The sequence below is a fragment of the Oncorhynchus gorbuscha genome, linkage group LG10 (assembly GCF_021184085.1).
Source record: "Oncorhynchus gorbuscha isolate QuinsamMale2020 ecotype Even-year linkage group LG10, OgorEven_v1.0, whole genome shotgun sequence".
NCBI classification, from domain to species: domain Eukaryota; kingdom Metazoa; phylum Chordata; class Actinopteri; order Salmoniformes; family Salmonidae; genus Oncorhynchus; species Oncorhynchus gorbuscha.
The window spans coordinates 54,200,416-54,221,230 of record NC_060182.1 but is presented as its reverse complement, the minus strand read 5'-3'; the positions used below and the strand labels follow the sequence as shown (position 1 = coordinate 54,221,230).

General features: G+C 43.1%; 1 protein-coding gene across 1 annotated transcript in view; it reads left to right on the top strand.

Moving 5' to 3' along the window:
• The window catches only part of LOC124046905, a 287,212-nt gene that overhangs the window by 234,489 nt on the left and 31,908 nt on the right, over positions 1–20,815 (top strand). Inside the window, exon 2 of the mRNA XM_046367675.1 lies at positions 8,950–9,060. Coding sequence (XP_046223631.1) covers positions 8,950–9,060 — 111 coding nt within the window. The remainder of the gene's footprint in view (positions 1–8,949; positions 9,061–20,815) is intronic.

The following is a 20,815-nucleotide window of genomic DNA, read 5'->3' as shown; positions in this document are numbered from 1 at the left end:
CTTTTATCCTACGCAATGTGTACAATAATTAGGATCCCCTTGTACACCCAATTGTGGTCAGTTGATTGAACACAAGCCCTGATTATGCCCTGATTATGCCCTGATAATGCCAGTTTCCTGCTGGCAAATAACAGACGTTCAAAAAGAGGCTTGAATCAATCTCCGTGATAGGCTCTTAAAATGTGAGGATCTAGTGGGGGATGTCCTTTGAAGACACAACACACTTCATTTGACAATCAAACTCTCCCTTCAAGTGCAAATTAACATCAGACAGAAATCCAGTATGCCGAGATGAAAAGGTTTGCTTGAGGCAAAAGTGGTTGTTTCATGATCGCAAACATATCATACAGCTGTCTTGTCACAGAGGAAAGTGTTATTGTTTGGATGGGAGAGCTGTAGGGAAAAGAGTTGAATCACTGCTTAACCATAAAAAAAACATCATAACCCTAAAAACGTCATAATATCGAAACCCGAAGCCCCCACCCTGTGTTGATATGGAGGAATGAAAAATGATATAATTATTTTGTTTACTAATGGGGTGGCTAAAAAAATGTAAAACCTTGAAAAGATATAGATATGGACCACCTCATTTGACCCCTGTGGGTTGTGACATTATAACAACAACAAAAAAGATATTTAGCTTCCAGTTAATGTCTCTATACCAAGTTTAGTCTCATCTTTCAGATGCAACTGGACCTGTGTTGACAGCCCATAGCACTCTAAAGTTAGAGAAAAATGTCTTAGGTCATACCGGTATGTCAGATTATCTCAATTGACTATTTTTCAGCCTCTTGAGTGTCACAGAAATACACCACTTTGAATGAATAAGAAACATTTTAATGACATGTTTCTATGGATTAAATTATTAATATAATTAACTTTTATTTTTATTTTACAAAATAAATTACTATAAATGTGCGAACATTTTAAAACATGCTAATTTGGGGAAATTTAATCCATTTGTATAACAATTGGTTAAATAAAATTTAAAAAGTGTTGCTGCTTGACAGAGTATTTCTTTGCAATCATTACCAATTTGAGCCCATTTGGTGCTTGTTGGGTTATATTGTATTCCATTTACTTTGACGCTTTCAGTGAATAGGAATAGTTCAATGAAATTGCATATTTATATATTAATCTACATTTTGGTTTTGTTAAACTAGCAATATGTAGCCCATGTATCAAATGCCAAAAAGAGCCAAAAAGTATGTATGACATGCCATAATATTTTTGGCCAGACAGTATCAGATACATGGGCTACACACACACACACACACACACACACACACACACACACACACACACACACACACACACACACACACACACACACACACACACACACACACACACACACACACACACACACACACACACACACACACACACATTTCCTTTTCCTCAACAACGATGGCAGTATTATCAGCAGCACCTGTCTTTTTACTAAAGAAATGCTTATTGTATCCCCCTTGCCTAGAGTCAAAGGGCCCGGGGCTGGGTTTCTAATAAGCTAACATGGAATTGTTTTATGGTGGTCATACCACCGATCATTTAACTATTTGATTTGTAATTTTAGGACCCCTGTAGGTCTAATTATTATTATTTTTTTTGCTACTAGCCTATGGATAACATATTGAATTACAGATTCATACATTGAAAAAAAAGAGTCAAACATGTAATCAAAGGGAAGTATGTTTTGAAGTTTCTGTCCTATATCTGAGAGAAAAGAAAGCTCATCTAATTGTGTTTGTCATGGAATAACCCCTATACCTTTCATGTGAAAATGCCATATTCACTTCCATAAATTTTTCAGCAGGCACCGGGTTGGTTACTTTTTAGACGAGTCCTGTGGGAGTTCTAGCGCAACACCAACGGGTTCGTGACAGTCTCAACTTTTCATAGAGTGGTCATATTACTGTGTAGCACAAACCGCTCAGACGCTACAGAAGTTTGTGAGAAGAGTGATTTTCCGGATGTCTCCTGGTCTGACGAATTACCGCTGTAGCTCGGCCACCTTCCACTGCAGATGCGGAAGATTGTAATAATTGCGCAGCTCATGAGGCCCCTTGATGATTTGAGGACCGAGGCAATTGCCTCTTCTACCTAATGGTAAATCTGCCATTGGCTTGCTAGTTTCCTGAGTGCCAAATACACAGAAGTTATGTTTCAAGCCGGATTTCCCCCAACACGATGCAGGCACGTAACAAGAATTTAATCGCAAGGAATATTTCATAGGTTGTCTTCTTCACAGCAGCAACAAACATTTAAGAGAATGGTTAAGCGCACACATGGTTGTTGACACGATAGCTTATAAGGTGTCTTATATTTCTTAAACTTGGGCTTTTTGTAACAAAAAAATTATCCAGTACATGTTAGTTTGCTAATTTTGCTTTGTGTGATGGATAATTTATGAAGACTTGTGCCTGAATACCTGGCAAATGTCCTGGGTGAAATACCATTTGAGTGCCTCAAGGGGTATATACCTTCTAGAGGTCAACCGATTAATTGAAATGGCCTATTAATTAGGGCCGATTTCAAGTTTTCATAACAAATCGGAAATCGGTATTTTTGGACACCGATTAAATGTTTTTTTTTTTACACCTTTATTTAACTAGGCAAGTCAGTTAAGAACACGTTCTTATTTTCAATGACGGCCTAGGAATGGTGGGTTAACTGCCTCGTTCAGGGGCAGAACGACAGATTTTCACCTTGTCAGCTCGGGGGATTTAATCTTGCAACCTTACAGTTAACTAGTCCAACGCTCTAACCACCTGCCTCTCATTGCACTCCACGAGGAGACTGCCTTTTACATGAATGCAGTAATCCAAATGTAAGTTGCTAGCTAGCATTAAACTTATCTTATAAAAAACAAATCAATCAATTATAATTACTAGTTAAATTAGTAATATTATCAACCATGTGTAGTTATCTAGCATGTCCTGCTTTGCATATAATTGATGCGGTGCCTATCGTTGCTCCAATGTGTACCTAACCATGTACAATGCCTTTCTTAAAATCAATAAACATAAGTATATATTTTTAAACCTGCACATTTAGCTAAAAGAAATTCAGGTTAGCAGGCAATATTAACCAGGTGAAATTGTGTCACTTCTCTTGCGTTCATTGCACGCAGAGTCAGTGTATATGCAACAGTTTGGGCCGCCTAAATTGCCAGAATTTTACATAATTATGACATAATATTGAAGGTTGTGCAATGTAACAGGAATATTTAGACTAATGGATGCCACCCCTTAGATAAAATACGGAACGGTTCCGTATTTCACTGAAAGAATAAACATTGTGTTTTCGAGATGATAGTTTCCGGAATCGACCATATTAGCGACCTAAGGCTCGTATTTCTGCATGTTATGTTTTAACTTAAAAGTCTATGATTTGATAGAGCAGTCTGACTGAGCGGTGGTAGGCAGCAGCAGGTTCGTAAGCATTCATTCAAACAGCACTGTCGTGCGTTTTGCCAGCAGCTCTTCGTTGTGCGTCAAGCATGTTTATGACTTCCAGCCTATCAACTCCCGAGATTAGGCCGATGTGAAATGGCTAGCTAGTTAGCGGGGTGCTCGCTAACAGCGTTTCAAACGTCACTCGCTCTGAGACTTGAAGTAGTTGTTCCCCTTGCTCTGCATGGGGAATTCTGCTTCAAGGGTGGATGTTGTCGATGTGTTCCTGGTTTGAGCCCAGGGAGGAGCGAGGAGAGGGACGGAAGCTATACTGTTACACTGGCAATACTAAAGTGCCTATAAGAACATCCAATAGTCAAAGGTTAATGAAATACAAATGGTATAGAGAGAACTAGTCCTATAATAACTACGACCTAAAACTTCTTACCTGGGAATATTGAAGACTCATGTTAAAAGGAACCACCAGCTTTCATATGTTCTCATGTTCTGAGCAAGGAACTTAAACGTTAGCTTTCTCCAACACGTTGTTTTTGCATTATTTAAACCAAATTTAACATGTTTCATTATTTATTTGAGGCTAAATTGATTTTATTTATGTATTATATTAAAATAAGTGTTCATTCAGTATTGTTGTAATTGTCATTATTACAAATAAATAAAAATAGGCCAATTAATCGGTATCGTCTTTTTTGGTCCTCCAATAATCGGTATCGGTGTTGAAAAATCCTAAATCTGACGACCTCTAATACCTTCCCATTAATCGTAGTAATATTCCAGGAATTGAACAGAGGGGAGTGAGGGTGGAGGGGCTCTGAAATTTTGGAATGCTCTTAATGAACCTTTTACTGCAGTGGGCTAAATCAGGGTCACAGGGGTTTCTTGGTAGTCTTAAACAAATCTACTTTGAAACAAAAGTATACACCTCACACACACACCATGTCAGGAGGTTGGTGGTACCTTAATTGGGGAGGACCGGCTCGTGGTAATAGCTGGAGCAAAATTAGTGGAATGGTATCAAATACAGCAAACACATGGTTTGATGCCCTTCCATTGGCTCCGTTCCTGACATTGTGAGCCGTCCTCCCCTTAGCAACCTCAACAGTTTGCATCCCAATATTACATCACAGAAGACTGAAATGTAACAAAACCAATGTTCGGCGGGTTTTTTGAAATAATGTTTATTAATTTTTAAATTAAATTTTTACTAATATTCCACCCATGAGGCCACTAGGTTATTTGACTGCAGGAAAGCCTGCTGGAAGTCAGACTGCTAAGAGGAGAGTCAGGAATGCCTGATGGATATCAATACAGCTCCTTTGTGTTGAACTGGAGTTGCAAATCTGAATGGCTCTGACGTTTTGCCGTTTGACTTTGACCAGCATTTAATGACCCATCACGGCCAGACAGCAAATCAATTTATTAGGCAGTAATATATGTAACCAGAGGTCAATCTTTTGTCTCATCTGCAAACATGCATTTTCACAGTTTTTGTGATGTGTGTGTGTGTGTGTAGTGTTGTTATTCCATCGTGTTCTACCTCAGAACCCCTGTGATCACAGCTCCAGAAAGGCTGTGTGTCTATTATGTATGTGAGTGGGTGTTTAGGTGGCAGGCTTTTACTATGTGCAGTTCAAGCCTCATTGATCAATCTATGGAGCACTTGTTGGGCTTTTTTTAAAGAAAAAAAGTGTGTCACAGTTCGCTTGATGGAAGTTTGGTGAAGCTGTCATGAGCTCCATCGAGTCTGTTGCAGAATAGACTATGTGGGGGAGGAGGGGTTGATCATCCGAACATCACTTCATAAATAATGCTTTGAATAATGCAGTCAGATAGAGCTGGTTGACATGGGCTGAAGAGACGTGGTAAAAATAGAAAGAACATTTATTATAATGGCCATGCTGGCCTTATTGAGGGGTCCGATGAGCCTAATAGAGGGTATGGAGAGAGAGTGGCAAAGAGGAAAAATCAGATCTGTAACTGCACTCACATTAATGTGCAAATCTATGGTACACATGAGTGCATTGGTGTCTCTGCATGAGTCTCTTAATACTGCACTATCTATATAAAATGTTGCTCTAATATAAACGCAGAGGCTTAGAAGTCAAGCTAAGGGACAGGGACTGGAGAGATCAGCCTCCACTGAAGGTGCAAATGCACTGTGCTCACTGGCTTATGAATTTCATGCTGTGCTTTCTATCAATCTCCCCTTTTCGTGTTAATTTGAAATTAGAGGATTTTGGTTTGCCGGGCTTCTAAGGGTACAGTGTATTGAATGATGCACTTCGGTCATGGGTCGTTCCAACTTATAAAGCACAAGAAAGGATTTCTACACCCACTCAGAATATTTCTGTAGTTACTAACAGTTGCAATTAGCATTCCTAAAACATTATTTTGTTGAAATAATTTGAGAGATCCAACTATAAGATAATTGATTGCACCACAATTGGCCATTTTAATGTATAGTACCCAACATCCGATTTGGACCACATTTCTTCCTACCAATATGTATGTTTTGTTTGTTTGTCAAAAGCCACCCACTGACCCCCCACAACCCAAGCCAATCCCACCCCAACAACCAGTATACAGTAGAGCGGACAGGCTTGAATTGTGAGGATGACCACACAATGTATTTTCATCCTGATCCAAATCTATTGGTTTTCTACCAAAAGTTGCAAAGAAAACGTTATGATCTATTTAATAAACACAAGAGACCAGCAAAATGTATAAAAGAGCATAGCGGTATAGCAGGAACAGTGGCAAATAGTGGTCAAAACCTGGTACCTTCAGACTACTTTATGTTAAGTAATATGTATCTGAACGGGGGGAGGCATTACCAGATTCACAGGGAATACACGAGATAGCATGAAGAAGGAATATTCCAAGCCGCAGCTTCATACTACTTGTCAAACATAGAGAACCGATACTGTATACTGTTGTTGGGGTGGGATGGGCCTGGGGTGTGGGAGTCCGTGGGTGGCTTTTGACCAATTGGGGGATGTTTTATGTTTTACTCATTGGTAGAAAGAAGTTTGTTCCAAATTGGGTACTATTTGGGTATTATTTTTATTGAATATTATACAAATCCTATCAAATAAAATGGCAAATTTGGGTTCAATCAATTAGCTTAATATCTCAGAGATAAAATTACATTTCAACAAAATTGTATTTCCTGAATGCCAATCTGAATGCCAACCCGATTCTAACTACAGAAACAATGTCAGAACAATCTGAGATGGTGGCTGTCATAGCTTGCTGAAATGACATGGATACACTCTTCCTACTGTGAGTACTGAGGGGAGAGATGTAGAGAAAGAACACAAGACAGACGAGAGGAAAAGAAACACAGCAACGGCAAAGAAAAAAGAAAGACCCGTAGCAGGTCTTAATTACTTTGCACCTCTCCAACTGTCAAACTACCGTCACATCTCCTGTTTAGCATTAGACCACAAATTGGTCACAAACCAATTAGCCTCCAAGTTGACAGGGTTTCAGGGGTTAAAGAAAGTCATAAAAAACGTGTCCTTAGGTAATTACAACAGCTATTATTGTCCTATACCCAACTCTTTCGGGACCCCTTGGAACTTACTTTTCATCACATAACACTAATGCTGTAGTTTCTGGAGTTGACTAAAGGACTGAACTTGTATTTATTTTCGCAAATATCCCTCAGTACTCCAAGGGAATGCTGTTCTTAGGATTCTTCAGTGATAGAACTGGGGTAGAAACATTAGGAGCCCATCCCATCACTTGACGTTTGGAGAAGTACTTTTTTCACCAAAAAATCCACCTTTATGATAAATGAATTTATGATATATTATTGCGATCTATCATCGCATTTGCAGACTAATGTAACATAGCATACTGTTCTTGTAGATTGGATGGTCATAATTAAGGCTAACAACCTACTCACTGCAAAAAGAATTCAGAACAATGCCTGCCTTCTCTTTTCTTGCTCAGCCCCAGCTAGAGGATTTTTTTGTTGTCGTTGTAGTATCTGTAAAACATTTGACCTTTTAATAAAACAGATTTCATGCAATTCTACAATGCTTTACATGACTGGAGACATTAGCCAAATCTTTCATACCACAAAAATGACAGGGTAATGACAAACAAAAACATCCGTCTTGAGTGCAAACATCTAATCTAGGCCTACAAAAAGGGGAGACAGTAATTCTACAACGGCTTTGTATCTAGTCTTGAGGACTACATTTGTATCCTAAAAAAAAAAAAAAAAAAAAAAAAAGTTTTAAAAAAAAAACTTTCCAGTGGCACTGACTCACCCCATGCTAAAGACATTGAATATGCACTAATGCTCTCCGCTAGTGCCAATAAAAAGGCTACTATTGATAACTAAAGACTTTCGTGATTCAAAGGAGAGATATTTTTTGATTTCTTCAAGACAATCAAACTTTTATTAATTATTGCAATAATGGAGCTGGTCAATGACCACCCTTAAGTGATCGCTGAGAGACCAAATAAGCAGGGTTAGGTTACAACTCTTGTCCTCCTGAGTCTCCGTGACAAAGAACAGATATGTAAAATTATGCAAGGGTACAAGTGTGCTCTCACAACAGACTAAAAGATTTACATGGTGCCAAATGTCTGTCTCTAGGTCATTTACTAATAGTTTATACAGAAATACTAATGTCACATAGGACACTAGGTCCTTTCCTCAAATGTTGAGGTCCAGTGTCCATCTGCGATGTGGGAGAAATAAACTAGAGGGAGGGTTCGCCAGGCACTGGCAGACAGAACAACATTTCACACAGACACTAATCATTGAATGGAATGCAGTCTTTAGGTTTTATCACCAAGACATCGTCAATCAACTATCAGCATTAAGCCTCAGAGGCTCCTCAGAAGAATAGACGTGTGAAAGTACTAATATAAAGTAATGTGAATAATAGAATGTTGTAATTTCCACCAGACAGAGTTTTTTTTTGTCTTTTTTTTTTTTCATTTTGAAATATTGCGATAGGCCTATGCCTCTTATGCTTTTCACTGACAGCCGGACAGAAGTAATTATATAATTTTGGCAAATGTTATTCAATGTCCTTCAACCTTCACCTCGTTGTTGTAGAGAACAAAAGGTATCTAGAGATTTGGGATTCAAATTATGAACAGAAGAACAAATAACATTACCCACTGTTATCTCCCTTCAAAGATTCTGTGTCTGGTGTAAAAACAACATCTGTCAATTCGACTACTTAGCCGCATGAGTTGAGATGAATCAAATGGTGCATTATCAGAGCATGCAGACACACCACGGGACGATTTCAGCACACTAACTCCTCAATCTTTCCTATCCAATAAAAATGAAACAATACGAATGGAGTGAGATTTCCCCACTCGTTTAAAAAGGTGTCCTTTAACCACTTTCAACTATTCATCCCTCTCTCGCCTATCCCCCTCCATGTGTATCTGAATAAGTAATTGAAAAGATTGGTGAATGTAATTCCGTTCTCCTTGATAAAAAAAACAATGTTTGTCATGTTGCATTATCATAACCGTGTCTTATGTGTCTTTCTTCAAGGTGAGTCGCTGGTGGGTCGAGCCGGACTGGGTGTCCCACGAGGTTACTGGAACTTCTCCTGGCTGGCCGAGGAGGAGCTAAACTCCCCCAAGGCCGTAGCGCCAACGTCAGGTGAGCATCTAGTTAGCGTTTTGTTGTCAGAGCCTCTAAGATTAACTGACAGGCCCGATCACAGTGTCCCCCAAAAAGACGGCGCTCTCTTTATGTGATGTGGTGCTTGCCGTCAGCTCTCCAACAACATCCATAACCATCTCAGTCTCGTTCGTCCTTTACCCTCTGCGGTTTTGTTTTTCACCATCCCTGGCACATTTAACATTTAGCAGCCTCTGGGATGTTCTTTCTCAAAGTCTCTGAATTTGAACTGAAACAAGTTTAACTGAAGTGTAACATAAAACCAGTGTTGTGTTACTAAAACAAGGAAATACTCTGAAACGAGTTCTACTGAAACAAGTGTTACTGAAACGCAGGTGCAATACATGGATATACACTGAGTATACAAAACATTAGGAACACTTTCTATGACACACTGACCAGGTGAATCCATGTGAAAGCTATGATCCCTTAATGTCACCTGGTAAATCCACTTCAATCAGTGCAGATGAAGTGAAGGAGACATGTTAGAGAAGTATTTTTAAGCCTGGACACAAATGAGACATGGGCTGTGTATGTGTACCATTGAGGGTGAATGGGCAAGACAACATATTTAAGTGCTTTTGAATGGGGTTTGGTAGTAGGTCCCAAGCATACCGGTTTGTGTCAAGAACTGCAACACTACTGGGTTTTTCACACTCAACAGTTTTCCTTGTGTATCAAGAATGGTCCACCACCCAAAGGGCATCCAGCCAATTTGACACAACTGTGGGAAGTATTCTGAGTCAAAAATGGGCAAGCATACCTGCAAGCATCCTCGTAGAGCTTGACACCTTGTAGAGTCTATACCCCGACGAATTGAGGCTGTGATGAGGGCAAAATGGGAGGGTGCAACTCAATATTAGGAAGTTGTTCTTAATCTTTTCTACACTCAGTGTATGTCTGTCTATATATCCATTATAGCTTAGCCTCTTACAGCACATTCAAATCACTGTGACTCCAAGGGTTCAGCCAGGTTGAACTTTCACCCTCGTGGACCCTTGGAGGTCAGAGGTGGTTTTGTAAGTGTTATTTCAGAGATGGCTGGCACTAAACTGTCACCACGTACTGTTTATGAAGCGCTTCCCTCCCTGTGAATCCCAGGAACTTTGGCTCAACCACCTGTAATTGGCAGCTATGAGACACTAATTAGTGTCACTCTGTAAAAACGGGGGCCATTTTGATTTAGAGGGAACTGGCCCATCGGCCCGAAACGAGCGCCACCCGTGTGTGCTGTCATTCTATATGGGATGACAGATATGTCCCTCACCCAGTGATGTCCACTCACTTACCCCCAGAAAAAGGGGGGGGGTGTTTCTAATTAGCACTGTGCCTTTGAGATTGATGAATCAGGATAGTTAGCTGGCAATAAGAAAGACACAACATCTAGACATGAAAAGTGCAAATGACCAAAACAGCTCGCAAATGAGAATGCTTCTGCAAATAAGGCCCTTGTGGGTTGAGGGAAATCAAATCTTAATGGTGACCAACATATAGTAGTTGACTCTCACTAGAATTTTATGTGTGGTGACAATGTGTATGGGTTTGGCAAACGTTCAGTTGCAAAAAAGAGGCGATTGCGAGATAAATGAGCCTTAATACAAAAAGTAGTAAAAGCCCATCTTCAAAAATAATCTCAGAGAAGAAGTGCTAGGATCAGGTCCCCCCTGGACATATAATCTTATGATGATATAAAAGGCAAAACTAACTCTATCAGCACTCATCCTCTGACTCTGTGAATACGGCCCCAGAGCTTTAACCATGCCCAGAACACTTAACATCTTTGGCAAACCTATTGCATGGTTGAAAGCATTGTTGCATGGGGTACTGTTGAGCGCAAACAAACAGTGCCTTCTGTTTGCTATTCCGAACCAATACTGTGCCTACAAGACGAACTATAATGTCAGTTCGTGAGGAAACAGGCAGGGGTGCACAGTGCTGATAGGGGCAGGCTGGAGAGTGGAGCCGAGTGGAGGGAGGAAGGGGGTGGTGGCCGGTGAGCACTACTGTGCTTCTGCAGGCCCGGTGATAGATCTTAGCTGTCTCCACAGCATCTGCTTGGCGCTGGCATTTATTATGGCCACTTTCCACCAGCAGCATGGGCAACCCCCCCCCCCTTCCTTCCTTCCTTCTTCTTTCGCCCTCTCTTTTCCTACTTCAGCACTCTCTCTCCAACTCTTTCCAGATCAAGATGGATTGTCCCGATTCAGCCAATGATTGCCAGCGATGAGACAGACACAAATGGACACTTGTGGAGTGGTCTACTATAATGGGGGGGAACTCATCGTATGTAGTGGGGTTCTCAGTTCTTGAAGAGTCACAATTTGAGCCACAACATCTGGTTGGATGTTTGACAGTGGGAATTTATGGAGACTTACAGACATAGGAGCTTCAAGCGGTGCCACTGTGTCAACACCTGTCAAGTACGGTTGAATGATCAATACCTGATCATCATCCAAACCGCTTTGTTAATAGTTTTCCATTCATCCTCCCTCGTGTCTTTACCATTTCTCTCTCCTCGCCAACCTGCCCAAATCAATTCCCCTCATCTACTACAACCCTAGGTTGAGGCCACGCATCCAGGCAGTCGCCTCGGTAATAAATTGAGAGCAAGATTGATGGAAATCAAAAACCCATCTTCAGGTAGCAAAAATAGAGCAAGGACCAGATGATTACCATAAATGTTTATTCTCCCAGTGCGGCAGTCTGAATTTACTCTTTTTTTAATTTATCCGATCTACATCTTGTATTGTCTCCTCTGTCTGTCAAAGAGGACTCACTACTCATCTGTCTGTCTGTATATATTTGACAGTGTGGCTCCATCAGAGGACAGTGGATGAGTTTACCCTAGAGGAACCAGGCAATAAAAAAGTGGAATCGAGACAAAAAAGCTGGAGCCCACAAGCGATTCAGTAGTAATCAAGAACAAACATATTCATCATCTCAGTTAAATAATTCACAAGCACATTTGTCCAATCGTTTTCAGGATGCATCAGGCACTGTCGAATGCAAATACATGAAGTGTTTTTCGATTTGAGAAAAATGTGCGTTGTGATGCCTGGCTCAAATGTAACAATTTAATTTGTATTCTATATCAAGATAGCCACCTTTGGTATGCATCTAAACGACCCCTGACTCTGAAAAGCAGCAAGGGTGTTCAATCTCTGTTACCCTTGATAAATGGGGTCAGGGTCATTGTATCATGAAAGGGTTATTAAGCAATCAGGACCCTTTTTATCACAGTCAAATGCAATAGGAATTTTGGGTAGGTGCATAATAAGAAAAGGGTTTGAGGGAAATGACTAACTGGTGTCTCCAAGTGGCCACACACCTCTTGAAAGTGTGCACAGTTCCTAAGTCATTTCAGTAAACTTTTATGACTCAGAAGAGTCTGAGGGCCTCCCGAGTGGTGCAGTGTCTCAAGAAGCAGTGCGGCTTGTTGTGTTATGTTTCGGAGGACGCATGGCTCTCGACCTTCGCCCTCTCCCGAGTCCATACGGGAGTTGCAGCGATGGGATAAGACTAACTACCAATTGCATATCACGAAATTGGGGAGACAAGGGGTAAAACGTTTTTTAAGTCTTCAACGTTAAGGTGATTTAAACATTTTTTTTTTGCTCTCATAGCTGTGCCTGAGGAACTAAAACAAGCACACTTAAACTCAGCGAAAAAAGAAAGGTCCCTTTTTCAGGACCCTGTCTTTCAAAGATAATTCGTAAAAATCGAAATAACTTCAGAGATCTTCATTGTACAGTGGGGCAAAAAAAGTATTTAGTCAGCCACCAATTGTGCAAGTTCTCCCACTTAAAATGATGAGGCCTGTCATTTTCATCATAGGTACACTTCACCTATGATAGACAAAATGAGAAGAAAACAAATATTTGCAAATTACTGACGTTTCCACTGACGTTTCCAAAACTGCAAAGATAATATCTGTGAGTGCCACAGAACTGATGCTACAGGCGAAACCAAGATGAAACTTCAAACAGGAAATTAGCAACATTTCAGCTCTGTTTTCCCATTGTCTCCTTATATGGCTGTGAATGCGCCCTGAACGAGCCTACACGTTCTGCCGTTTCCCCAAGGTGTCTGCAGCATTGTGACGTGTTTGTAGGCATATCATTGGAAGATTGGCCATAGACTACATTTACCAGGTGTCCGCCCGGTGTCCTTTGTCGAAATTGGTGCGTAATCTTCAGCTGCACGCATTCAGCCATGTGATTCAGAGGAGAGGGGAGACTTCCACGAACGATATCATTGAAGAGATATGTGAAAAACACCTTGAGGATTGATTCTAAACAACGTTTACCATGTTTCAGTCGACATTAATGGGGTTAATTTGGAAAAAAGTTTGGCGTTTTGATGACTGAATTTTCTTTTTTTTCTTTTGGTAGCCAAACGTGACGAACAAAACGGAGCGATTTCTCCTACACAAAGAACCTTTCAGGAAAAACTGAACATTAGTTAACTGAGAGTCTCCTCATTGAAAACATCTGAAGTTATTCGAAGGTAAATGATTTTATTTGAATGCTTTGGTTTTTGTGAAAATGTTGCCCGCTGAATGCTACGCTAGCTGTCAATACTGTTACACAAATGCTTGTTTTGCTATGGTTGAAAAGCATATTTTGAAAATCTGAGATGACAGTGTTGTTAACAAAAGGCTAAGCTTGAGAGCTAGCATATTTATTTCATTTCATTTGCGATTTTCATGAATAGTTAACGTTACGGTAATGAGCTTGAGGCTGTATTCATGATCCCCGATGGCTAGAATCAAGAGGTTAATTAATTTACTCAATAAATGTTCCTTTTGTTCGATGCAGTCTCTTTATATCCAAAAACCTCAGTTTTGTTAACAAGGTTTCTTCACTAATCCACAGGCTCAAACTCAGTCAAAAAATCCAAATTGTGTCCGTAAAGTTCATAGAAACATGTCAAACGATGTTTATTCAAACCTCAGGTTGTTTTTTAGCCTAAATGATCTATAATATTTCAACCGGACAATAACGTCATCAATATAAAAAAGGTAAACAAGAAATGCACATGCGCCTGAAAAAAAAACAAAAAAAAACACTTAGGGTCCACTCGTTCACTGGTCTAACTCCCTCATTTTTAAGAATACAAGCCTGTGGCCTCCCGGGTGGCGCAGTGGTTAAGGGCGCTGTACTGCAGCGTCAGCTGTGCCACCAGAGACCCTGGATCGTGCCCAGGCTCTGTCGCAACCAGCCACGACCGGGAGGTCCGTTGGACGATGCACAAATGGCCTAGCATCATCCGGGTTAGGGAGGGCTTGGCCGGCAGGGATATCCTGGTCTCATCGCACACCAGCGACTCCTGTGACGGGCCAGGCGCAGTGCACGCTAACCAAGGTTGCCAGGTGCACGGTGTTTCCCCCGACACATTGGTGCGGCTGGCTTCCGGGTTGGATGCGCACTGTGTTAAGAAGCAGTGTGGCTTGGTTGGGTTCTGTATCGGAGGACGCATGACTTTCAACCTTCGTCTCTCCTGAGCCCACACGGGAGTTGTAGCGATGAGACAAGATAGTAGCTAGTAGCTACTAAAAACAATTGGATACCACAAAATTGGAGAAAAAGGGATAAAATAAAAAAATGTAAAAATAAAAAAAATACCAGCTTGAAACGATTTCTAAAGACTGTTGTGGAAGGCATAGGAACTGCAAATGGAGTCCTAAGTCAATGGATAGTGTAATGGCATTGAATAGAAAACTACAAAACAAAAACAAAAACTACTTCCTGAATGGATCTTTCTCAGGTTGTCGCCTGCTTAATCAGTTCTGTTATACTCACACTATTTTAAAACCTCTTGCGATGAGCAAACCCATATCCGGGAGTGTAATCATAGCCTCAAACGCATTAGCATAACGCAACGGACATAAATACCCCTAGAAACTTTTCCTATTCATGAAAATTGCAAATGAAATGAAAATATTCATACACAAGCTTAGCCTTTTGTTAACACTGTAATCTCAGATTTTCAAAATGCGTTACAGCCAACGCTAGACAAGCATTTGTGTAAGTTTATCATGGCATAATGCTATGCTAGGCTCTGCTGGCAGCAGGCAACATTTTCACGAAAATAAGAAAAGCAACCAAATTAAATTGTTTACCTTTGAAGAACTTCAGATGCTTTCACTCAGGAGACTCCCAGTTAGATAGCAAATGTTCTTTTTCCCAAAATATTATTTTTGTAGGCGAAATAGCTCTCGTTTCTTCATCATGCATGGCTGAGAAATCATCCGGAAAATGCTACAACTATAAAACGCCAAACCTTTTTCAAAATTTGCTCCATAATATCAACAGAAACACAGCAAACGTTGTTTAGGATCCATCCTCAAGGTGTTTAACATATAAATATTCGATAATATATCCATCGAGACAATTGGTTTCTCATAAAAAGCGATTGGAAAAATGGCTACCTCAGTATTTTACGCAAGGTTTTCTGCAGGAGACACCATGTGACCACATGCTATATATGGTCCCTTACAGCCATTCTTCAATGGAAGTGCCTAAAAAGACGCCACAATGCTGTCGACACCTTGGGGAAGACGTGGAAAACCTAAGCTCATTCGTAGCTCATTCACAGCCATATAAGTAGTCATTGGCATGAGGCGGTTTTTAAAAAATGTGGCACTTCCTGGTTAGATTTTTATCTGGGTTTCGCCTGTAACATTAGTTCTGTGGCACTCACAGACAATATCTTGGCAGTTTTGGAAACGTCAGTGTCTTCATTCCAAAGCTGTCAATTATATGCATAGTAGAGCATCTTTTCATGACAAAATAGCTTGTTTTAGAACGGGAAAGTTCTTTTTCATCCAAAAATTAAAATAGCGCCCCCTAAATCCAAGAGGTTAACAATTTTGATTTCTATCCAAATCTACCAGTTATATGCATATCATATCTTCTGGGCCCGAGTAGCAGGCCATTTAATTTGGGCATGCTTTTCATCCAAAATTCCGAATGCTGCCCCCTACCCTAGAGAGGCTAATATTGGCATTTACGCAATTCAAAACAGCCCATTATAAATCGCAATCTGGGTCAGGTGGGCATAATTGGAAAGCTTGTTTTATTGCTAGCTTGGTAAAAATAAGAGATTCAAAGAAACAGGAGCACAGAAAACAGTCATGAATACGCTCACGTGTACGCTTGAATTTTCCTAAAAGTAGACAAACAGGCTCAATCTGTTCAGAAAACCCAGATCTACACCATGTCATTTTGTAACTCAAACAGAGTGATCAGAAACATTAACACTGTATATGACATGTGTTTTACAATATGGAAATGTGAAGTGCAGGTGTTTGGCTTATTCTGAACCATTTGCCGACCTTGTCTAGATTGACACAGCATTTACATTCACACAGGATAACCATCTGTGTTTAGAAACATTCACACCATTTACATTGAAATTGCTGCACTGTTAACAATTACATTTACATTTAAGTCATTTAGCAGACGCTCTTATCCAGAGCGACTTACAAATTGGTGCATTCACCTTATGACATCCAGTGGAACAGTCACTTTACAATAGTGCATCTAAATCTTAAAGGGGGAGTGAGAAGGATTACTTATCCTATCCTAGGTATTCCTTAAAGAGGTGGGGTTTTCAGGTGTCTCCGGAAGGTGGTGATTGACTCCGCTGTCCTGGCGTCGTGAGGGAGTTTGTTCCACCATTGGGGGGCCAGAGCAGCGAACAGTTTTGACTGGGCTGAGCGGGAACTGTACTTCCTCAGTGGTAGGGAGGCGAGCAGGCCAGAGGTGGATGAACGCAGTGCCCTTGTTTGGGTGTAGGGCCTGATCAGAGCCTGGAGGTACTGAGGTGCCGTTCCCCTCACAGCTCCGTAGGCAAGCACCATGGTCTTGTAGCGCAGCCCGTCTAGTGTTCAACCTTCCCAAGTTCTCTCACGTCACCCCGCTCCTCCGCTCTCTCCACTGGCTTCCAGTTGAAGCTCGCATCCGCTACAAGACCATGGTGCTTGCCTACGGAGCTGTGAGGGGAACGGCACCTCAGTACCTCCAGGCTCTGATCAGGCCCTACACCCAAACAAGGGCACTGCGTTCATCCACCTCTGGCCTGCTCGCCTCCCTACCACTGAGGAAGTACAGTTCCCGCTCAGCCCAGTCAAAACTGTTCGCTGCTCTGGCTCCCCAATGGTGGAACAAACTCCCTCACGACGCCAGGACAGCGGAGTCAATCACCACCTTCCGGAGACACCTGAAACCCCACCTCTTTAAGGAATACTTAGGATAGGATAAAGTAATCCTTCTCACCCCCCCCCTTAAAATATTTAGATGCACTATTGTAAAGTGGCTGTTCCACTGGATGTCATAAGGTGAATGCACCAATTTGTAAGTCGCTCTGGATAAGAGCGTCTGCTAAATGACTTAAATGTAAATGTAAATGTAGCGGATGCGAGCTTCAACTGGAAGCCAGTGGAGAGAGCGGAGGAGCGGGGTGACGTGAGAGAACTTGGGAAGGTTGAACACCAGACGGGCTGCGGCGTTCTGGATGAGTTGTAGGGGTTTAATGGCACAGGCAGGGAGCCCAGCCAACAGCGAGTTGCAGTAATCCAGACGGGAGATGACAAGTGCCTGGATTAGGACCTGCGCCGCTTCCTGTGTGAGGCAGGGTCGTACTCTGCGGATGTTGTAGAGCATGAACCTACAGGAACGGGCCACCGCCTTGATGTTAGTTGAGAACGACAGGGTGTTCTTAGCGCTCTGGGAGGAGGACACAATGGAGTTGTCAACCGTGATGGCGAGATCATGGAACGGGCAGTCCTTCCCCGGGAGGAAGAGCAGCTCCGTCTTGCCGAGGTTCAGCTTGAGGTGGTGATCCGTCATCCACACTGATATGTCTGCCAGACATTCAGTGATGCGATTCGCCACCTGGTCATCAGAAGGGGGAAAGGAGAAGATTAATTGTGTGTCGTCTGCATAGCAATGATAGGAGAGACCATGTAAGGTTATAACAGAGCCAAGTGACTTGGTGTATAGCGAGAATAGGAGAGGGCCTAGAACAGAGCCCTGGGGGACACCAGTGGTGAGAGCGCGTGGTGAGGAGACAGATTCTCGCCACGCCACCTGGTAGGAGCGACCTGTCAGGTAGGATGCAATCCAAGCGTGGGCCGCGCCGGAGATGCCCAACTCGGAGAGGGTGGAGAGGATCTGATGGTTCACAGTATCGAAGGCAGCCGATAGGTCTAGAAGGATGAGAGCAGAGGAGAGAGAGTTAGCTTTAGCAGTGCGGAGCGCCTCCGTGATACAGAGAAGAGCAGTCTCAGTTGAATGACTAGTCTTGAAACCTGACTGATTTGGATCAAGAAGGTCATTCAGAGAGAGATAGCGGGAGAGCTGGCCAAGGACGGCACGTTCAGGAGTTTGAGAGAAAAGAAAGAAGGGATACTGGTCTGTAGTTGTTGACATCGGAGGGATCGAGTGTAGGTTTTTTCAGAAGGGGTGCAACTCTCGCTCTCTTGAAGACGGAAGGGACGTAGCCAGCGGTCAGGGATGAGTTGATGAGCGAGGTGAGGTAAGGGAGAAGGTCTCCGGAAATGGTCTGGAGAAGAGAGGAGGGGATAGGGTCAAGCGGGCAGGTTGTTGGGCGGCCGGCCGTCACAAGATTTCATCTGGAGAGAGAGGGGAGAAAGAGGTCAGAGCACAGGGTAGGGCAGTGTGAGCAGAACCAGCGGTGCCGTTTGACTTAGCAAATGAGGATCGGATGTCGTCGACCTTCTTTTCAAAATGGTTGACGAAGTCATCTGCAGAGAGGGAGGAGGGGGGGGGAGGATTCAGGAGGGAGGAGAAGGTGGCAAAGAGCTTCCTAGGGTTAGAGGCAGAAGCTTGGAATTTAGAGTGGTAGAAAGTGGCTTTAGCAGCAGAGACAGAAGAGGAAAATGTAGAGAGGAGGGATCGAAAGGATGCCAGGTCCGCAGGGAGGCGAGTTTCTCCATTTCCGCTCGGCTGCCCGGAGCCCTGTTCTGTGAGCTCGCAATGAGTCATCGAGCCACGGAGCGGGAGGGGAGGACCGAGCCGGCCTGGAGGATAGGGGACATAGAGAGTCAAAGGATGCAGAAAGGGAGGAGAGGAGGGTTGAGGAGGCAGAATCAGGAGATAGGTTGGAGAAGGTTTGAGCAGAGGGAAGAGATGATAGGATGGAAGAGGAGAGAGTAGAGGGGGAGAGAGAGCGAAGGTTGGGACGGCGCGATACCATCCGAGTAGGGGCAGTGTGGGAAGTGTTGGATGAGAGCGAGAGGGAAAAGGATACAAGGTAGTGGTCGGAGACTTGGAGGGGAGTTGCAATGAGGTTAGTGGAAGAACAGCATCTAGTAAAGATGAGGTCGAGCGTATTGCCTGCCTTGTGAGTAGGGGGGGAAGGTGAGAGGGTGAGGTCAAAAGAGGAGAGGATTGGAAAGAAGGAGGCAGAGAGGAATGAGTCAAAGGTAGACGTGGGGAGGTTAAAGTCGCCCAGAACTGTGAGAGGTGAGCAGTCCTCAGGAAAGGAGCTTATCAAGGCATCAAGCTCATTGATGAACTCTGAGGGAACCTGGAGGGATATAAATGATAAGGATGTTAAGCTTGAAAGCGCTGGTAACTGTGACAGCATGGAATTCAAAGGAGGCGATAGACAGATGGGTAAGGGGAGAAAGAGAGAATGACCACTTGGGAGAGATGAGGATCCCGGTGCCACCACCCCGCTGACCAGAAGCTCTTGGGGTGTGCGAGAACACGTGGGCGGACGAAGAGAGAGCAGAACGAGTAGCAGTGTTATCTGTGGTGATCCATGTTTCCGTCAGTGCCAAGAAGTCGAGGGACTGGAGGGAGGCATAGGCTGAGATGAACTCTGCCTTGTTGGCCGCAGATCGGCAGTTCCAGAGGCTACCGGAGACCTGGAACTCCACGTGGGTCGTGCACGCTGGGACCACCAGATTAGGGTGGCCGCGGCCACGCGGTGTGGAGCGTTTGTATGGTCTGTGCAGAGAGGAGAGAACAGGGATAGACAGACACATAGTTGACAGGCTACAGAAGAGGCTACCCTAATGCAAAGGAGATTGGAAAGACAAGTGGACTACACGTCTCGAATGTTCAGAAAGTTAAGCTTACGTAGCAAGAATCTTATTGACTAAAATGATTAAAATGATACAGTACTGCTGAAGTAGGCTAGCTGGCAGTGGCTGCGTTGTTGACACTAATCAAGTCAATAAATTATCAATTATGTTTACAGTCAATGAGCAGCACCATTTACAATGTAAGAGTTTATGGGATTCCACCAGGAGGGGCAGATCCCGGGAGGATAGCCATACCTTCTGCCCGAGATGATGCCGGGGTCCGATGGCGGTCCGCTTGTCGTCGATACCTGGAGGTGGTCTTGAGGAGGGCCGACCGGGCTCTCCTCCAGGTACGATGACAGTGGCGGACAAACATCTGGGCAGAAGGTATGCAGACATCTTCCTGCTCAGGGAAGAGTGGGGGCTGTTACCCCATGGAACACTCAAACAGTGATAGGTCCGTGGCAAAGCAGGAAAGGGTGTTGCGGGCGTATTCCACCCACAGCAGCTGCTGGCTCCAGGTGTTTGGGTTGGCAGAGACCAGGCAGCGCAGGGTTATCTCGAGGTCCTGGTTGGCTCACTGACTGGCCAATAGACTGGGGGTTGAACCCGGAAGACAGGCTGGCCGACAACCCAAAGAGGGTGCAGAGCGCCTTCCAGAACCGGGACGAGAACTGA